At 44.3% G+C, this 19,936-nt stretch overlaps 1 protein-coding gene across 1 annotated transcript; it reads left to right on the plus strand.

Annotated features, from left to right (window-relative positions):
* The first annotated feature begins 517 nt into the window (after nt 1-517).
* CCDC22 (coiled-coil domain containing 22) lies at nt 518-19,861 on the plus strand. Its single transcript, XM_063294270.1, has 18 exons — nt 518-669; nt 6,158-6,237; nt 8,024-8,201; nt 8,546-8,678; nt 8,773-8,879; nt 9,485-9,569; nt 10,351-10,520; nt 12,007-12,216; nt 12,438-12,494; nt 13,572-13,691; nt 14,033-14,152; nt 14,736-14,852; nt 14,940-15,041; nt 15,971-16,078; nt 16,577-16,672; nt 16,751-16,810; nt 17,747-17,821; nt 19,678-19,861. Exons 2-18 carry the CDS (start codon nt 6,188-6,190, stop codon nt 19,789-19,791), a joined length of 1,902 nt encoding a protein of 633 aa, XP_063150340.1. The 5' UTR covers nt 518-669; nt 6,158-6,187; the 3' UTR covers nt 19,792-19,861.
* The last annotated feature ends 75 nt before the right edge of the window (nt 19,862-19,936 follow it).

Below are 19,936 nucleotides of genomic sequence, written 5' to 3' on the forward strand. Positions count from 1 at the left end.
TGGGGTTGCCGTGAGGATAAAGTGAGGGTCCCACTCACGTTTTGCTCCTAGAGGAAAGGCAGGATATGAGTTAAATAAACGTATCTGAATTGGGAAGTGAATTTCAGGGGAAAGGTGCATGGATCATTGTCACGATCTGAACGTGTTTATCATGGAAGTGTTTGCTCTGGAATGTTAAAAAAACACTGGCATGTAAATTAATATTTCCAACCTCCCCGCCTCCAAAATCAGAGATGATCAATTGGTGCTTGTAGGACGGTTCTTAAAAGCAGCAGCAGTACTGTAGTAGCAGCACTGCCCGCAAATCACACCTTTCACAGAAAAATAAAACTGGCACGAAAAAGAAAAGTTGCTGGAAAATGTTGTTTGACGAAAAAGATACCGCTTCCCTACCACAGACACTCTAAAGAGCCTGTATTTCTCCGCTGACTTCAATGAATTCTGCGGGACAAGCACCTTCACAGCGAGCGCGGAAATTTCCTTTGCAGCTGCGTTAGTCTATAACTCCGCTCCACGATCGGGATTACAATGCTTTTGCCGCGGGGCCTGCACTACAAGTCCCAATGTGCAAGGCGCAGGGGAAAGCCAGCGGGAGATTTGCACTACATTTCCCATCGTACTCTGTGGTGGATCCTGTGACTGAGTGCCTGGCCCAGCTCGGAGCAGTCGGTGAGTATTCAATCTCTTTCTCCGCAGCCTCTTTCCTTTCCTTACAGGACCTCCTGAAATTCCTGCTAGGCTTTATTTCAACTCCTCTGAAGCTATGGGAACCTCCGGCGCTGAGTGCCTCCGCTTCCTCTTTTCGAAGACTTCAGGCACCTTTTAGGAGTCGACTTGATGCCCAGGGTTACTTACTAGATTCTTTGGAGCGGTAAACAAATGCCTTACTGTCTGGCATGGGAACAGTTGAGCTCGACACGTTTGGGATGCACTAGGTTGGGGAAGCTATTCTGTAGCATAGGATGCTTTCTGATATATTTATTTAAATCGGCCACCCATCTCACTAATGTGACTCGGGGCGGCTGATGAAGACCAAAAGATACAATATAAATGCAATACAAAAAATAAATTTCACAACCAACTGAAACACAAAGTAGCTACTGAATACACCATACACCACCAGTGTAGGCTCAATTATTCTCCCAACCCCCTGTCTGGGAAAGTAACCTGGTCTTCAAGGCTTTCTAAAAGGTGAACATAGTGAGGACCAATCTAACCACAGTTTGTATGGTTTTTGTTTTGTTTTTTTAAATCGTATGGCATAGCAGTTCGGTGTTCATGCTGCTTTTTTTTTTTCTTTTCTTGCTGGGAAATCCTTGTGAGGTCCAGCAGCCAGATGTGTAGACTATTTAGCTGTGACAAGTCACGTTGCCCAGGGTGCACCAGGAGGAGGCTAGTCTACATTGCACCAAGTTGGACTGAGAGAGAGTGGCCCAAGGCTGGCTTTCATGCCTAAGCTGGCTTTCATGCCTAAGGCAGGACTAGAACTCACAGACTCCTGGTTTCGAGCCCAGAACCTGGGTGGTGTTCCAGAGTGCAGTGTTCTAATGGGCAGGCACAGCTACAGAGAAGGCATGCTTCCTAGGTCCTCTTAGATGACAATCTCCGATCAACAGGGTCTGGAGCATGCCCCTTCTGCCTGACCTAATGGAATGAGTAGAAACAATGGGAATAAGATGGTCCCTCAGATACTCTGGCTCCATGCCTCAGCATCTTGAATTGCACCCAGTAGCAAACTGGGAGCCTGAGCAGCTTGCAGAGCAAAGACATAACATGGGCATAACAAGGCACATCCATAATTGTCCAGGCCACCGCATTTTGGACCAATTGAAACCTCTGGATGTTCTTCAAGGGCATGTACTCCATGTAGAGTACATTGCAGTAATCTATTTAGAAGGTGACCAAAACGTGAGTGACTGTGTGCAGTGCCTCCTAATCCACAATTGAGGCACAACACAAAACTCTGCAAAGCGGCCCCCCCGGCCGTGACTGTCACCTGCTGTTCACACAGGAGCTGTGAGTCTATGATAACTCTCAAATTGCACACTGGTGCTATCTGCAGTAGCGCAACCCCATCCAGAACTAAAAATGGAAAATCACCAGATCCAGAAGGCCCTAAAACCAAAAGCCACTCCGTCTTGCTAGCGCTGACCTGAAGCCTGTTCTTCCCTATCCATACCCTCCTAGCCTCCAAACATTGAGACAGAACCTCCAAAGCATCACTTGGGCAGCCTGGGGTTGAGATACACAGCTGAGTAATGTCAGCATATTAATGATATCTCACCCCATGCCTTCAAATTATGTCACCCAGCAGCTTCATGTTGATGTTAAACAAGAATGGAGAGAGAGTTGAGTCCTGAGGCACCCCAGACAGGAGCCATGAGGCAGATTTCTCCCCCTTCCCCATCAACACTGACTAAAACTGACCTTGGAGGAAAGAGGATAACCAGTGTAACACTGTGCCCCTAACTCCTGGAGCCAGCCCAGAAGGTTGATGGTATCAAAAGCCCCTGAGAGATCAAGGACAGCAAGGATGGATGAACTACTACCATCCTGCTCCCTCCAGAGATAATCCACAAATGTGACCAATGTTGTTTCAATCCCATACCCCATCCTGAAGCCCAACTGGGTGCAGATGTTGGCTTACAGTACTCCGGTGTTGGTCTGCAAGCGTGAAAAAAGGCTGTATGCACCAAAATGTGTTTTTCCCATCTCTAAAAAATTCGTTATGTGCTTTTGGGAGGGGGGGAATAGTGTGGTGTTATCAGATAGCAACACAGAATTTTAGCAAGCCATGGAGTAGGAAGGTTGTCCACTCCAGGGTTTGACTGCTGCTGACCTGAGTGCAAAATCATCATCATGTCTGCAAACCACAGTGGTTGGGTTCCTGCACTGTGCTGAGCCAAAACTAAGCAAGCCACTTTATGGATTTACGTATTGTGTGAACTAGGTAATTGTGTTGTTCCTGAGTCCTATTGCTTGTTTTGTTGCTCTTTGTACATTGAAGAAGAGGGTTAGGGTTAGGCTTTATTAGTGATGCCACAGAGGAGGGGAGTTAAAAAAGCATAACAAAACATGAAAGATGAGCTGATTGGAAACTGTACTGATGACTAGCTTTGTCACAGTAGCAGTGCAGGAAGGTTTACAGTGCCGCTTTGGTAACCTTATGCATCAGTCTTCCCCATCTGGTATTTTATAGCTATGTTGCAGCTGCAGTGCCCAAAATTTTCAGCCAGCCTGGCCATCAAGAATATGCCAGGCTGGGGAAGACCTCTTTCCATCTACATGTCTTGTAGTGCAGTTATGCAATCTAAAATTGCACTTCGTTTAAATTTTAAAATATTTCCCCTTTTTTAAAAAAAGAATTACAGTACTCAAAACTCTTATCAAAAATGTAACAAAAGCACTAGCCAAAAGCAGCAACCTTTCCCCAACACATCACACCATTGATGAATACGTTAAGCAAAAGTGAAATACTAAAACGAAATGTCTTTACTTCCTGGTGGAACATAGATAAAGCAAATGGTGGCCCCAAGCCTAGGGTAGAGAACTGTGTATGGCCTGAGAAAGCCCTTTTGCACATAGCTGGCCATTGTTTCTCTGGAGACAGCAACAGATGCATGTGGGACAGGAGTGTCATGTTTCTTGAGCCCAGTCTTAACTTGGAAGAGGACTCCTGCCTCAGCCTACATCTTGAACATTGCATGAGCGGGAAAAGAGAACAAGCATAGTTGCCTGTCATGGCCACCTTTTTCTGAGTTCCTCCCATTGTGGCAGTGCATTCTTCTGACTCTTAGGGTTGATCCATGTCAGCCGTCCCAGGTAAACCAGGCAGGAAGCACAATGAGATGAGCTACAGTTTCAGTTTTATTTATTACGGCCATTGGCCAGCTACAGTGCATTCGGAAAGTATTCAGACCCCCTTCACTTCTTTCAATTTTGTTATGTTGCAGCCTGATACTACAGTCATTCAAATTCATTACATGTACATGTGATATTTCAATTTTTCCTTTTTAATAAATTTACAGACATTTCTAAAATTCTGTTTTCACTTCGTCATTATGGGGTACTGAGTGTAGATTAATGAGAAAAAAAATGAATTTGAACAATTGTAGTATCAGGCTGCAACATAACAAAACTTGGAAGAAGTGAAGGGGGTCTGAATACTTTCCGAATGCACTGTAATTCTACTTTATTGTAAGGCTACATTAACAGAATCTTGCAAATCTGAAAGTACAAATCTCCCACCCTTCCTATTTACTGCCTGAGTAATTAGGGCAGGCCCTTCCTAAGTTTCTTCATCTGACCATTACTCTGTAGCGGACTCCTTTCTCTTTTATCTGATTGTTCCCTAGGTAGCATCTCCCATCTTCCAAGGCCACCCTCACATTCCATCACAACCAGGACTTCCATCCCCTGAGCACAGTCAGTTATGGTGGTTGGGGATTATGGTATTTACAGGCCTAATTTACACTATGCCATAATACGGTTTGTTTTTGGCATAACGTAGTATGTAAACTCACTCATATTGTACAAGCACAATTAAGCAATGGTTTATTCAATACATCATGTTTATTATGTGTATATTTGAAAGGTGTTACTGTAGGTTGGTGAAGGCTGCCCTAGGGAGTCAGGCCCTAGGGAGTCAAATAAGGGGAAATTTTGCTGTAAAACATAGCCCTGGCTTTTGGTGTTCTGATCTATTTCACCTATAATATTCTCAGTTGCTAAGGTTTTGGCAGCTTCATCCATTCCATGTACAGCTGATGTTGCAACAGTTATGTAAACATTTTTCATCATCTATCAAAGCCTACCCTAGTCTGCCTCTTTCTCTTTCATATGCAGACACATTATTGGCTAAGTATGTGCACTGTACCATGTCATGTTTTGTTTAACCACAGTTTGTAGAACAAGCTGTAGATGTGGTTTACACATTGTACATTAAACACTATACATTGCTCATTTAGATTATAGATTAGTGTGACATGTGAGCTAGACCACTGTTCAGGCCTGGATGTATTGTTGTTGTTTTTTTAACTTTCAAGTCAGTCTGGACTCTTGGCTACTGCCTAGACTACTCTCTGCAGTTTTCTTGACAAGATTTTTGGAAATAGTTTGCCACTGCTTCCTTCCTAGGGCTGAGAGAGAGTGACTGGCCCAAACTCACCCAGCTGACTTTGTGCCTAAGGCAGGAGTAGAACTCACAGTTCTGTTTTCTAATCTGGTGCCTTAGCCACTATACCAAGCCGGCTCTCATGGGTGTATGTGGTGTGCCATTTTGGGGGGAGAAGGGAAAATAGCTAAGAGGAGGTAGGAATGAAAGCTTAATAAAATAATGATTAGTATGGCAAGATACATTTTTCCTTCTTTTTCCAAAGTACTAGGTATGTGGAATCACCTAATAAAATGTTATGAGTAATAAAATGGGAGAATGGAAGAAACAAATATTTCAGGTGGCAGACAAAATATGGAACTCTCTGCTACTAGAGTTTGTGGTTGCTGTTGGCTTATATGTTTTAAAAGGGCAAATAGAAGAGGATAAATGTATGGATGGGTATTGGCAGGAAAGCTGAATGGAAATTCTTTAGAAAGAGCTTAATACTGAATTTGAGAGTCTAGCCACAGACCTTGTTAGGGACCGGTCACCTGTGTGCCCTGCTCTTAAGTTTTTGGAAAGATCTGTTGGACTTTACTGTAATAAAGGATGTTCTTTAGATTTTTGAGGTGATTCAGCCTGGTGGCTCTTATACACACCTGTTTAGAGAACCAGAAATCATTGTCGTAGTTTTCAGCTATAATCCAGGCTTGGACACCATAACAAGAATTAACTGAGCAGTGAAGTTTTTTAAATTAGAAATGTTTTGTTCTTAGTTTTTCTTTCTTCTTAGGTCTTTGGGTGCCAGAAATGATTAAAATGGGTATATGTTGAGCACCAGACAAGTAAAAACTGTTGGTAGATGAGTAACATTTGAGAATGTACTCAATGGTTCTTAATCTGCTAGCTGAAATGCAACTGGGAAATAGAGGTAGGGAGGAATAAAGGATTCTCCTCTTATCCCAAGGACATGGAGCTGGTTCCTTAAGAAACTCCTTGCTTGAGTTTTGCTGCTGTAAATTATTGTCTCTCTTGTAACACTGGGTCCTCTTTTTCTGCCAGGTGTTCCTTTATCCTAGATGTCCCGGCATCATGGAAGAAGTGGACAAGATCCTCATACATTCCCTCCGCCTCTCTGGGACGTAAGGCCATCTTTATGTGTGCTGTGTGTCATATGCAGAGCGTTTGTTGAATGGAAGTAGCAAGGAGGTGATTTGATATGGGAGCTTTGTTTTTTCTTAAATGCAAAGGCACCTTCACGTTTTGCTTGATGGATGGTGACTTCATGGACACATCCATGTTGTTTTCTTGGCCACAGTACAGGAGTGGTCTGCCATCAGTTCTTCCTAGTCTACAGCCCTAGTAGTCTCCCATCTACAGACAAACTAGGTCTCATCTTAATTTTTATGCAGTTAGATGAGGTCAGCTACATGCTGCTCCCTGTTGCAGTTTTGTTTCTGTTACGAAACATGGAAACTCTGCAGGTGCCTAGAAAATCTAATTATAGCTCTAACATCATGAGCTCTAATAAAGCCAACCCCATGGAACAAAGAATGGGCTAAAATTACCCAGGAGGTCTAATTTACCACTGCCTTTATGGTAAAGTTTTCTCTGAGCCCTGGCAACTTAAGCAATTAAGGTTGCATGTCCATGGTGTTTGCTCTGTCACTCTGGTTTCTAGCCTTTGCTTGGAGAATCTGGCTGTCCTGCAGGTGCATCATACTGGGTATATCCTGGCTGGGATACCCAGCTAGGTATTTCACTGCTTCTGAACGCTGTGTGGGAGGAAGCAACTGACAGTTGCTTAGTGACTATGGATAGCTTAATCACTGGAGTGCAAACCTTTATTGGTAATCCCATGATTCCCTTTGAATAGCAGTAATAATTAGCATAACCTTCCTAGAGCAGATATACCTTATTAGTGATAAGGAAAAAACCCCCAGTCATGTATGTGCTCCAACCAAAAGTTTGGAGACAACATGAGGTATGGTAGGTTCTTCCTAAATTGTCATTATGTGACTACATGCAGCATTTGGCTGGTGAGTCACAAGCTGGGCAAGCCTGCTAGGAAGTAGTAATTCCAGCAAAATATGAAATGGACATGCAGACATTTAAAGATGCAGAACTACAGTCACCTTCAAAATAACCAATATCTTTTGCAGAATCCCAGTGCCATCTCCAAATCTCTTCCAAATGGGTATTTGTGTTGATCTTTACTGTCATTCAGCAGACAGTATTCCTGGAGCACAGATGAGGGTCTGGGGGGCAGAAAAAAGCTGTAGCTTGGCTCACAACTGTGGACCCCCACGTCTTTACTTTTTGTTTTGTTTTGTACTTTGCCCTGCAAATAAGCCTTGCTGTGCTGAAGTGGGGCTTAGTCCCATGATAGGCATGCCTGGGATTGTAATCTGACCCACCACACTGAGTAAGCAGTGACACTCTGAGGAGACTGTTAGCTGTAGCAGTTTACTTCTGTTCATTTGCAGTGGAGCTATGGAGATGTGAAGATCAAGAGCCAGGAGAATGCATACACATACGTGGAAGAGCTATTATTCCCAATTTTTTCGGTTTTTCTTCCCTTGGTCTTCACCCTCTTAACTTTATTCAGCATCCTCCACAAGTGGACAGCTTGGACAGTTAACAGAATGACTGAGTGGAATCCTAGTAAGGTTCAACAGTGCAAAAAGATGTGGTTGGCAGTCAATTAGCGTATACACATTTTATTTTTGAGCTCAGAGACCACCTTTGACTGTGATACTGGACAGACAAGGGGTGCTGTCTCTTGTATTCTCTGTTGCAGTTTAATAACTGGGTGTGAGGAAAAGTGTAGGCTCTCCTCTCTCAGCAAGGGAGAAGTGTAGGACTGGCAGGTGCGTCATTCTGGGTAAAATCCTTGCTCCTCCATTCTCCCTTCCCCACTCCATCTAGGGACATCCCAGAGGAAGTTCAGAGCATCCGTGAGTTCACCACCGAATTGATTGTTGAATCTGTGGTACGATGCCTGCGGGTCATCAGTCCTTCTGCAGGAGCAGGTCTGAGCCACATTCTCCCTCCAGGCATGTCTGCTCGTTTCCGGATAGGCATGAGCCTGGCCCAGGCTTGTCAGGTAAATGGATCCTGATGCACAAAGGGTGAAGTTTTGTCTCCCAAAGTAGTTTATATTGTGGGAAGTCAGCTGGTCTCTAGCGCTGTGGATTACTTTTTTTAAATTTGGGGTCCTTGCCCCAGAGGAACTGGTATAAACTAGCCCTTCCTCTAGCATTATTCCCCATCAGTTGTGTGGGGTAACAAGAGAACACTGTAAGATCAGACTCTGCAGATCAGGAGCCAGCTATAATTAGCGCTCTTGCTCTCTGAGCCCATGTATTTTCAGCAGCTGGTACTTCAGAGCTGATACACAAAGAACCTGGTTTCTAATCCTTATCCTGCTTCACTTTTCATATCCTCCAGGACTTGGGATATCAAGGGGAAGTTGGCTATCAGACATTCTTGTACAGCAATGAGCCTGAAATCCGGCGCCTCCTCCTCTTCCTGGTGGAGAAGTTCCCACGAGATGCCTCAGAGGATGCCAACCAGCCTGTGGGTATGGAGGACCCAGGGTTTTAAAGAAAAATCAGGACACACACAGGCCAAATATACAAATTGTAATTGTTTACTTAAACTGCTTTTCCTTGCAGGCAAGTCTGCAGCTCTTCACAGAGCCATTGCTGCTGCTATCAAGGGGCAACTGGCCATCCCATGGGTACCCCCCACCTGCCGTACTCCTCGCTTGCAGCTTTTACAGGTTTGTTTCCCTCTGCTTGTGCTGATGGCTTGATAAACTAAATCTGGCTCAGCATTTTCATTCCTGAAAACCAAAACTTTTAAAAGAAGTTTCTAATCCTCCTGGATTGTAGAGCTCCTTTGAAGAAATGCAGGAAGAATTTGCAGAAGCCAGTGGTGGATCTTGTATCTTTTTCTTAACTCCCAGATCAGCCATCTTCTTGGTTTCCCAGTATTTTTTAAATTCATTTTTGCTTCACAACAATATCTCTGCTCTTGTTGCTAATAGCTTCTCAAAGTCTGCAGCCACCCAACTACAGGATTCTGAGCAAAACATGCTGACAGATATTAAATTAAGCAAACTTATATTCACTGATTTGCAATTTGCAAGCAAAAAAGACAGGGATATTCTCCCCTAGTGTGTGCACTCCAGTGGTGATTTTTTTCTCCCTCTCCCCCTCTGCACTGCTCCTTTACTGATGCTTTGTTTATGCATTTCTGTTTCCAGACCTAATTTTTAAGTTTGTCCTTATACAACCCTTTTCTCCTTCTGGTGCTCTTGGGTTTTTGTTTTTTTAAAGAGAGTCATTTGTTCTTCAGACCCTTTTTTTCTTTCATCCCTACCAGGGTTCACGCTTATTGAAACAATTCCAGGCGCAGCGATTGATCCTACCGCAGGAGTCAGACCCATTTATTGGGAAAGTATCCCCAGGTGGGTTCTGCTTCTTGACTCAGGAAAAAGGAATACTGTTCTTGAAATTGACTGAATTGTTCTCTTTGCTGTAGCTTGTGGATTTTATATCCTCAATGAAAAACTGGACAGCTAGGGAGATGGTTGTTTATAAAGTTTCGTATGTGATGCTCTACAAATGAGAGGGAAGGTCTCTACCTCAAGGAATTTACAATTTGAAACAGACATAGGAGACAACAGAAGAGGGGCAGGAAGATGGTCTACATAGTGAAAGATGATGCATTTTCTGTAGTTACGCAAACTTGGGCTTAGTGTGCAGTAAGTGCTACGTTGTGGAACTGAGAATTGTGGAAATTCCATGTGCTTAAAAACAAACCCAGAATATAACTTGGACATTCTGTAGTAGTTCCTGCTCAGACAGCCTGCAGATTTATCTGAGACTTCCGATGTTCTGGGGTTCTTTTGCTTAGGAGAAATTGCGTGCTTCTTACGTAGATCACATTCTTGTTTTGCTTTCTCAGTTATTAAAGAAGAGAAAGAGTGAAATTTCTAGAGTATTCACAAAAGCAGTGCATGCACATTACTCCTGATTCTCTCATTCAGAAATAGGACTTAGGTGGTACTTTTTTTTTTTTTTACTCATCTTCCAGAAGATGGTCATAAATGCAAAACTGCAGGATTTTCACGGTATTGTAGGAACTTGTCATTTGTGTACTGAATGGCCAACCATCCACTTGGGGGTTTTGGAAGGAATACTAGCCAGTTTGAGTAGATGTGACTGGTGTTGTCCTCTTCTCCCTAGAGAGGAAAGAATTCTTTGTCAGATTCCTGCCTCCTGTGTCAGCCCAGCTTCCTCAGCCTGCATCCTTGGTGCCATCCCTGTTGGAGCTTAATATGACTGAGCTGAGTGCAGTCCAAGACTGGGACAGCGAGTGGAAGAGCCAGGGGCTTGGTTCCCGCATGACTCCGGAGGTGGGCAGGAAGGAGCGAATGGAATCTAGTTGGACTGTTTGATGGCCACTGGTGGTAGGATGGCAGTGGCTAGTAGCGATTCTCACATATTTATCTCTCAAAACTTCTCAGTGCTCTAAAAAGTAGGACAGGCTTTATGGGAGGAGTTGCTGAGGCTGGAAGAAGGATTTACCTAACTCAGCTTAATTTATTACATTAATTTATTTAGTAAACTTGTATGCTGCCTGACTCCCAACAACTCTGGGCGGCTCACAACAATCAAACAGAATCAATAAAAGATAAGAGATGACAAGTGTGGCAGGCCAGATGGAATGAAATGAGGGCTCTCCCTGTCCCTCACCAAAGGCCCGGGTGAAGAACCAGGTCTTCCCTGCTCTTCTGAACAGTGAGGGCAGGTGCTGCTACAGAGAAAGCGTCTGTCCAGGGTTCTGATAGATGGCATTGCTTAATTAAAGGTACCTGGAGCATGCCAACCCTGCAAATTTGAATTGGCTGGGCAGATACTATGTCAGGGCGGTCCCTCAAGTAACCAGGCCGTATGCCATGTAGAGCTTTAAAGATAACAGCCAACACCTTGAATTGCACCCAGAAGCAAACTGTAATGGAATGTGAGAATGATCTTGTAAGACGGGGGTGGTGGTGGAGAGATGCTGCCTAGGGAACAATCAGATTAGAGGGGGAGGAGCCCACAACTAAGTAACGGACAGAGAAAGAAACTTAGAAAGGATCCACCCTAACTTGGCAGGCAGTAAATAGGGAGGGCGGGAGATCTGTACTTTCAGACTTGCAAGATTCTGTTAATGTAGCTCAACAATAAAGTAGAGGTAGGTTGTCTGGTCATGCTTCCTGTCTGGTTTACCTGAGAGAGCTGACACAAACTGACAACCAGTGCAGCTTGCAAAGCAGAGGTGTTACCTGGGCATACTTGGTTACATCCTCAAGTTCCTGCTCTCCTGATGTGGGGAAGTTCAAATTCCCTTTCTCCTCCCCCACTTTCAGAAGGGTTCTAAGAGATGCCCAAGCAGAAGAGAAGCCAGTCTCTTCCCCTCTCCTTCTCAAGATTGTACCTTTCCATAACTTCTTAATAATGCTTTTTCAGAGTGTATGGGATGCCTTGCTAGATGCTTGGGTTTTCTATGCAGATAATTGTTTGCATAGATAAATGTAGATGTTTTCTGCTATTTGATTTCCAAAACTCTGAATATAACCAAAGTTTGAACCTCAGGGCTGGGAAACCACCGTCCATCAGATATTATTGAATGAAAACTTTGGCAACTTTCTTAATTGACTATGCTGGCTATGACTGCTGGGAGTTGTAGTTCAGCAACATTTGAAGGACGTGGCTATTCTGCTCCTGCAATAAAGGAATAAAACTGACTTGCACCAAACCCAGTGTGGATGTTGCTATTCCCAGGGATGTTGCTTACAACTTCCTGTTCCTACTCTTATACCTTGGCACCGCCCTCCCATTTTGCCCCGTTCTCAGGAATACCGCCAATGGAAGCATCAACGACTGCGCCATCGCCTTTTGGACCAGCTACGACAAACTTCTCCCCGTGCTGGGCCATCTCAACAAGGGACAGCCAGCCGAGAGCTGATACAGCTACTAGAGACATTTGGTGCTGGCCATGAGCAGGCTGGTGCACTAGCCAAGGGCTCTCGCTTCACCCACACTCAGCATTTGGCCTACAAGCAGGTATGAGGGGAAATATTTGATTTTAATTTGAGATGGGGAAATTAGGCTTTTAAAACACGGGTGTGTGAGAGAGAGGACCTGCTTTATTCTGGATAGATCAGAGTGACTTGAATTGTTCAAGTCAGGTGGAGAATTTGATTAGTCAAAGTAATATTAGTTGGGAAGGACAGAAGAAGTAAAATATCTGAAGTCTACCTTCCATTTCCACTCTCCCCCAACAGGATGCAGAGATCCCAACACATGTGGAAACTCTGCCAAACTCTCGGACATCAGAACAGGTAAACATTGGCAATTGTGTACTTAAGATGTATTTGGGAGTCCAGCCCATTTTCTTTAGCTCATGCTTTGTATTCATTGGGAAAGGATTGCTTAAGTATTGTAGAATGTTTCAAAAGAGCAAGTTGGAGAGCAAATTTTAATTGGCTGGCCTGCTGGGACCTCTTGGCTCCTCCTACCATTAGCTGCATAGAATTTTACCAGTCCCAGTAGGCATCAGCCACTACTGACCACATCACATGGGCCACCTTCTTTTTTCACCTTAATATTCTATTCAAAGGTGCTCCATTTTCAGGTTTGAGTACTGCTTGCCTTAAATTGCTGATTCCACACTTAGCTACCAAAGTCAGAGAGTCTCTCTCCTCTTCTGAAGCTTTGATTTATACAGACCTCAAATACAAAATAGAAACAGTGCTGCAGAATTCTAAAATGGTGGTGAGGGTGGGGGTGTTTAGCCCTGAAAGCAAATTTATAGCCTTGTGGCTGCAGGAAAGGCACCCTAATAATAGAAAGACCGATCCTGCTAAATTCTTTGAAGTTCTGTTCCTAATGCATGTGTTTTTTTATTTACTGTTGGCCTTCCTTATTCCAGAGGTTCGGAGCAAAAATAAATGAAACCATGAAGCTTTCCACAAAAGTGAATAAAAGATCTGACCACATTAAGATAACAGTACAGCCACTGCCCCTCTGCTGACTTTGCCCTATAAGCCAGTCTGAACTCTTATGATAGGCTGCTGATAAAGATAGTTACAAAATTGGGAGAGGAAAGGACATTGCTAGCAATCTCCAAAGCTTATTGGGCCCAAGCTGACATTTCCTGAGCCTCTGATTGGTTGCTGTCCTGTGAAATGTAGCCTCCCTTTGGAGAGTTTATGACCCAAGAAACAATAGGGTGCCCAATTATACGAAATCAGTTTCTTATACAAAGCTTTTTAAGGCCTATAGATACCCACTGACAGAGTGTAAATTGTCTGTTTGCAGAACACAGACAAGGATAAAAATAGAATGTCTTAACACAGAATTCCAGCACTTCCAAAACACTTTGTCATTTCTCTCCTCCCTTTTTTCGTTCTTCTCAGGAGTTCCGGGAAAGCCAGGCAGCAGAACTGGAAAATGTGGAAAGTGAACTGAACCATCTCATAGGGCAGATTGAGGAGCTGGAGGGCCAGATGTCCACACTGGGGCTGACCCTCACACAGGTGAGAACCTCGCAGTGTTCTTGTCACCTGGCTTGACCACACTAGCTCAAGGCCTTGCAGTAGGCAAGAGGTTGGTGGAAGGGTGCCGGATTTTAGTAACACCTGTGATACAAAGTGGCGACTGAATGGTTTAGGGATACTTTGTGGGGAGAGGAGGGAGACAGGAATCAGTGGTCCAAGCCACTAAAACATTCCCATGGAAGCCCCTCTGAAGTAAATGGAAGAACCTAGTACAAGAGCCTAGCTGGATTTTCCAGTGGTTTGTAGTCACGTTAAGTCTGTGAGAGCGCTACAATATCTGGGCTTCCTCCTGAGTCTGTTCTGATCCATTCCTTCCTCAGGTGGAAGGGGAAGTACGGCAGCAGCAGATGGGGGTGATGGAGCAGGAGCAGATTCTGCGTGTGAAGGGATGTACCGTGGAGCTGTTGCCCGATGCTGAGAACAACATGGCTAAGCTACAGGTAACCAGGAGAGGGGGAAGTGACAGAGGAGCTGGACCAGAAAGGAAAAGCGGTCCTTGGAAATTCAAATAACCAGGAATGGAAAATACAATGAAAAGTGGAAATGGTTCTAAAATAATTGTAGACTTAGTGGAGCCATTGGAAAGGGACATCAGAACCTTTTCTATGGCTTGTTCACAGTAGCTGTACTAAAGGGCAGGCAATGGATGGATATGGGTTTCAGGAAATGTGGAAGAGAAGGCTCTGTTTGTGGATGGAATGGGGAAAAGTAACCCTTGGATCATGTTTGGAATGAACTTTTATTAAGATGACTTTGCTACAACCTTCCCAGTTTGTTTTTCTCAGTATTGCTAGCTGGCAATTCCAAAGAGTGGAATTGTCCATTTGAAGAGAGTAGAATATCTAACCTTTCCCTGGTAATGGTGGAGGAAAAAGAGGCTTAGTGCATGCAGACCAGCAGGGTCTCTCCTCTGTTTCTTTCCCTGCTCCTCCATAAATGGAAGAGAACATTGTGCAGCAAGTGCCTGGATGGGAGGAGAGCTTGGTGGGACTATGGATCCCGGCATCTTGTTTCTTCCTTCAGGTGCTGGTTGAGAGCAGCGCACAGAGAGTCATCCAGCTGGCTGCCCAGTGGGAGAAACACCGGGTGCCGCTCATCCATGAATTCCGAGAGCTCAAGGCTCTCTGTGATTCCAAGGAGGTGATGCAACCAAAGGGATGCAAGGGAAACCCTTCTTAAGGAGGGAGGCTTGGTGGTGATGATACTGACCCTCCCCTCCCCTTTCAGCTGGAATCATCACAGCGCCTGTTGGAGATCAGGGAGCTGCACGAGCGGATCCGATTGGCCGCTGACGAGGCTAAGCGCAAGGATGATCTCTACAAACAACTGGTTGGTGATGTGTATGGCTGGTTTGCTGTACTTGCATACTTGCAAGATATAGTTTGCCATACATAGGAAAGTGATTGGGGCAACTGTTCCTTCTGTGACTGATTGTTTGTTTGTTATTGTTGTTTAGACCAGCCTTTCTCAACCTCTTGACCCTGGAGGAACGCTTGAAATATATTTCAGGCCTCAGGGAACCCCAGCACATTCTGGCTCAAATATAGGCCACAAGTTATACAATTATTATATTTGTGTCATGCATAGGCCTGTAATATATGCATTAACAGTGTCCTTAAACAGAAAATAAAGAATGAAACTTACCTCTTCAATGTGAAGTTACCCAAATTTGAAATAATTTTTTAAATAAATCGTGATCTCCCAGGGAACCCCTAGGGACCTCTTGCGGAACCACAGGGTTCCACGGAACCCTGGTTGAGAAACCCTGGTATAGATGATTGATGGAATCCTTCTGCCCAGTTTTACTGCTTCCATATTCTTTGTAAGTGGGGCACATTAGCTAATTGTTGCTCTAATATTTGTAATGGGAAATTACAATATTTGGTATGGATGAAATTATATCACACATATCCTTTCCTCCTCTAGAACTGTGGTAGGTCCTATAAGTGCTGTTCATTTATTTTATTTATTCTTCAAATTTCTATCACCGCCCATCTCTCCCAAAAAGGGGACTCTGGGGTGTTAACTATAAAATAATTGATCTTCCTAGAATACAGTACTATTTACAGTATATCTGATAACTCTGCTTGCCCAATATAGCTAAATTTTAAATATTCTAAGGGTCAAGTTCTTCTGCTCAGCGAAGTTGTGATACTGTGTGAGGAATATTTAATTCCTTCAAAAAAAAAAAAACACCTTGTGCTTCTCTGCATGTTTCCTTAATGTGCCCCATTCCTGTGTTTTCACTCCATGTACAGCTTGTAGAGTTGGAATCTCTTCCCAAAGATATTTCTCGCTCCGCCTATACCCAGCGCATCCTGGAGATTGTTGGCAATATCCGTAAGCAGAAGGAAGAGATCACAAAGGTAAAGCACATTTGGGTGCCCATACCTGGGAAGTGTTTTCTCCAGTATGAAATGTGTGTGCTGCACACCCTTGGGAATTCTGTGTAATGTGTGTTACGGCTGGTAGCAGCTGGGAGTGCACATTGGCAACCAACTGATCTTCCTGTCACTTGGGTCCTTGAGCACTATGCTCTAAACCCCACATCCATCTCCCATGGAGGTAATAGGCCCAAGAAACAGGCTTATGCAGTGAAGAGGGAACATCAAGGAAGGTTATGTACTTTTCCAAACAGCTACCTGTGCAGACAGGCAGCATCTGCTCAGTTCTGGTCTATGGTCAAGCTACCCATTATACTAATTACTATTATTTGTCACACACCTTTACCAAGGCAATACTTGCTTCTATTATTTTAAGGTTGTTTAAAAGATTTTCCACTGGCAATTATTAAGCCTGTTAAATCTCCATTTGCAAAACCTTGCTGCTATTTTACGTCGGGCTACTTGCTTTTCCTTCCCAAGATCTTACACGACACCAAGGAGCTCCAGAAGGAGATTAATAGCCTCGCTGGGAAGCTGGACCGGACTTTTGCTGTCACCGATGAGCTGGTTTTTAAGGTAACGGCTGGGGACCAGAAGTGGGTAGGGTACTGAAGGGCACTGGAGATAATTTCTTCCCTCTGCCTCTTTCCACAGGATGCCAAGCGTGATGAGGCTGTGAGGAAGGCATATAAGTATTTGGCAGCTTTGCATGAGGTGAGAGGCTTCCCATAGCAATAATATGCAGTAGATATTTGTATATGTGTGAGAGAAATGCTGCCTTTTAAAGGGAAACAACCAGAAGCTGAAAAACAGAACAAAACTAACTGTAAAGTATTAGAACTACAATGAAAACATAAGGGACAGAGATGAGTCTAGATGCCTTTTTTGACATTGACCCTGGAGAAAAGAATTTCCTGCAAGGGAACAGCTTTTTGCTATGAAGGGCTACACTTCCTAGGGGTAGGGCTTAGTCTGTGGGGAGACATAAAAGGGGAAGCCAAGTGCCTGGTGGAGAGAGGTGTCTTTCTACTCTGACACCCTTCTTTGTCTCTTCTCTACACTGGGGAAGGGTCAGATATCTTTCAGAGCCAAATTGCTTGCTTTTAAAAGGCACTTGAAAATAAACCAAGGGCCACAGGTTGCCATGCCCCCGCCATTCTTCAGGAAAGGCACAGCACTATTTGAAGACAATGCAGCAGAAGTCTTTTTGCTGTGGGCCCTACACGTGAGCCTGAGCTGCCCAACTGGGCAGGTTGAACAGTGAGGAAGGCAGTCCCTAGCACAGTCTGGCTGTATTAAGGCTGAAAACCAGGACCTTGATTTGAGCCTGGTGAATACTTTGCAACTGGGTATTTCAGGACTGATACGTTGGCACCTTTATATCAAGTACTGTTCGGCATCCTAATCGGCATGCTGTGCATCACTCAGTATTTCTGGACAGCTTGAAAGTCTCCTATGAAACATGGTGTAATCATGGTGGGAGGGCACATACGTGATGTGGGTATGTAATCTTGTTACATATACACTTTACATATGTACCCTTGTGCACACCTTGTTAAGAGTTGTCTTGTTATATACCCAAGATGGTCCCTCACTTATACTTACTTGGGACCCTTCCCAGCTGAAGCTGCCATTTCTGCCTCTCCCTAGAATTGCAGTCAGCTGATCCAGACTATTGAGGACACGGGCACCATTTTGCGGGAAATCCGGGATCTCGAGGAGCAGGTGAGTCTGACTTGAAGTGTAGGTGGCAACAGGAAATTGTTACGGCTTTCACACATGGTTATCACCCCTTTGCAGATTTGGAATTTGTCTGGTTTCAGTTCTTGGCCACCTGTTTGTTTCCTTCTTTGAGATGAAATAGCTGTTGAGCAGTTGCTCTTTTGCACAGAGATACCTGCCTGTGGTGGATTTCGGCAGTGCCGCTGGTTCTCAGGAAGGAGGGAGCACATTCCAAGAAGGGGGACAAGATAAGGGGAAACATAGTCCAGGAGGCGTTTGTGGGAAAACCAAGAGGTTCAGAATAGCCCCGCCCTAGAGCTCTCCCAGGTTATTTCCCCTTAGGCTAGGCAGAGTAGCTTTAGTCTGGCAAGATTCTGCCTGTACGGCGTTAGTAAATAAAGTTTGGCTGGACTGGTTCTTGGTCGTTCTTGGTCTGGGCCTGACTGCCCCACTGCCTTCCCCATAGCTCTTGTCGCGATGCCCTGTCCCTCCTTCATTTTCTTTTGTTGAGAGAACAGGTGTAAAAGCCTCTGTAAACTCTGTATAAAATACCATCTGTTTTGCTTTGTGATCCTGCAATCACCCAATATATTCAACTGACATTGGGAATAATGTTCAATATCCTTGGCTTTTTTAATGAAAAGCCCAGCCTCTTGTCTTGGAGGCAGCTTAGTAAAAAGCCAGATTTCCCCTAGACCAGAAGTGGGGCTTCGGCAGCCTGCTTAGTTCCACTTTTCTCCCCCCATTAAGCAGGAATGAGATGATGACTCCAGGAACTGGAGCATCTCTCTGGCAGTGTATGTTGTCTGCTTCTTGAGTAACGATGCTTCCTTTGCAGCGTTATGCCACAGTGCCCGTTAGAAGTGTTTTACATTTCTCGAGGGCAGAGGGTTTCAGACTTTTTTGGTGCACGGCACCCCCAGCAGTTCCCAGACTGGGTGCTGCAGTGCCCAGGGGCACCACAGCAAATTCATTAATCGTAGTAAAATATCCCACAGTGCCCCTGTGAGTTCACTGTGGTGCCTGGTGGCGCCATGGTGCACCTTTTGGGAACCCCACATCTAGGGTTTCAGTATGAATTCTTAACATAACCTGATTTAGCAAAAAAAAAACTAGGAGTAAAAGTGAAAGCAACTTAAGTTTTTAAATAATTTTGTTAACCCTTGATTAGAACAGAAGTAAAGGAAACATTTGTTCCCTGGTAAGCATGTGCAGTTTGAGGTACATGGCTGGCCTGGCAGTATTGCAGCAGTCCTTCCAAGGCAGGTGTGGGCAAATCACAGATTGCGTACAGCCTCTAACTCCTCTTTTCGAAACCCCCAAAACTCTGACCATCGAATTTGGTGGCAAACTACCAAAAGGCTTTTCGTCAAAGTTACATTGAAAAGGTGTGTAAATCACCTTTGGGGTATAAGATTACCAAAACCAACAGCAACACCCCACCCCCCATCAGAAGTTTGGAAATGCTGGTGCGGCCTACTTGGATATTTAACAACCCTGTCATTGCAGCACTTGACAGCTGAAAATAATCATGCCAAAAAAAAAAGTTTAAATGTAGTTCCCCATCAGGTGAAAGGTTCCCCACCTCCCATTGGATAATGGCTCAAAATCTTTTCCAGATATCCCTGTCTTCATGCTGTTTTACACTTAAAGCTGTAATCATTAAGGATAAAATAAAAGTATGGTTTTAGAAAAGCTGGATCCTTGTGTGAAAGTTGGTAATTTGGGAATCTGATGCTGTGATTTTCAATATTTTTTCAAGAGGCTTGATGGGTTAATTAACCGTTATGGATTGCAGAGTGTGCAGGCATACCTCCAGTCTAAAATAATGCCCCCATTTGTTTGTTTCCCCTTTCCAGATTGAGAGTGAAACCAGCAAGAAAACCCTGAGCAATTTGGAGAGGATCCTTGGTGATTATCGGGCCATAAAACAGGAAAATACAGCACTGCTCAGCCGTTCCCGAGAGACATGAAGATCCCATCCTGATACGCAGTTCTAGGGTGGTTCAGGGGCCTGGCCAAGCTCATGTCATTGAGACTCTACTGTGCCTCTACCCAGGAAGGGTGGGGAGAGTGAGCAGGGCTCATTCTTCCAGGCTTTGCCTTGATTGCAAAAAC

Source organism: Candoia aspera, chromosome 2, assembly GCF_035149785.1.
Source record: "Candoia aspera isolate rCanAsp1 chromosome 2, rCanAsp1.hap2, whole genome shotgun sequence".
Taxonomy (NCBI): Eukaryota; Metazoa; Chordata; class Lepidosauria; order Squamata; family Boidae; genus Candoia; species Candoia aspera.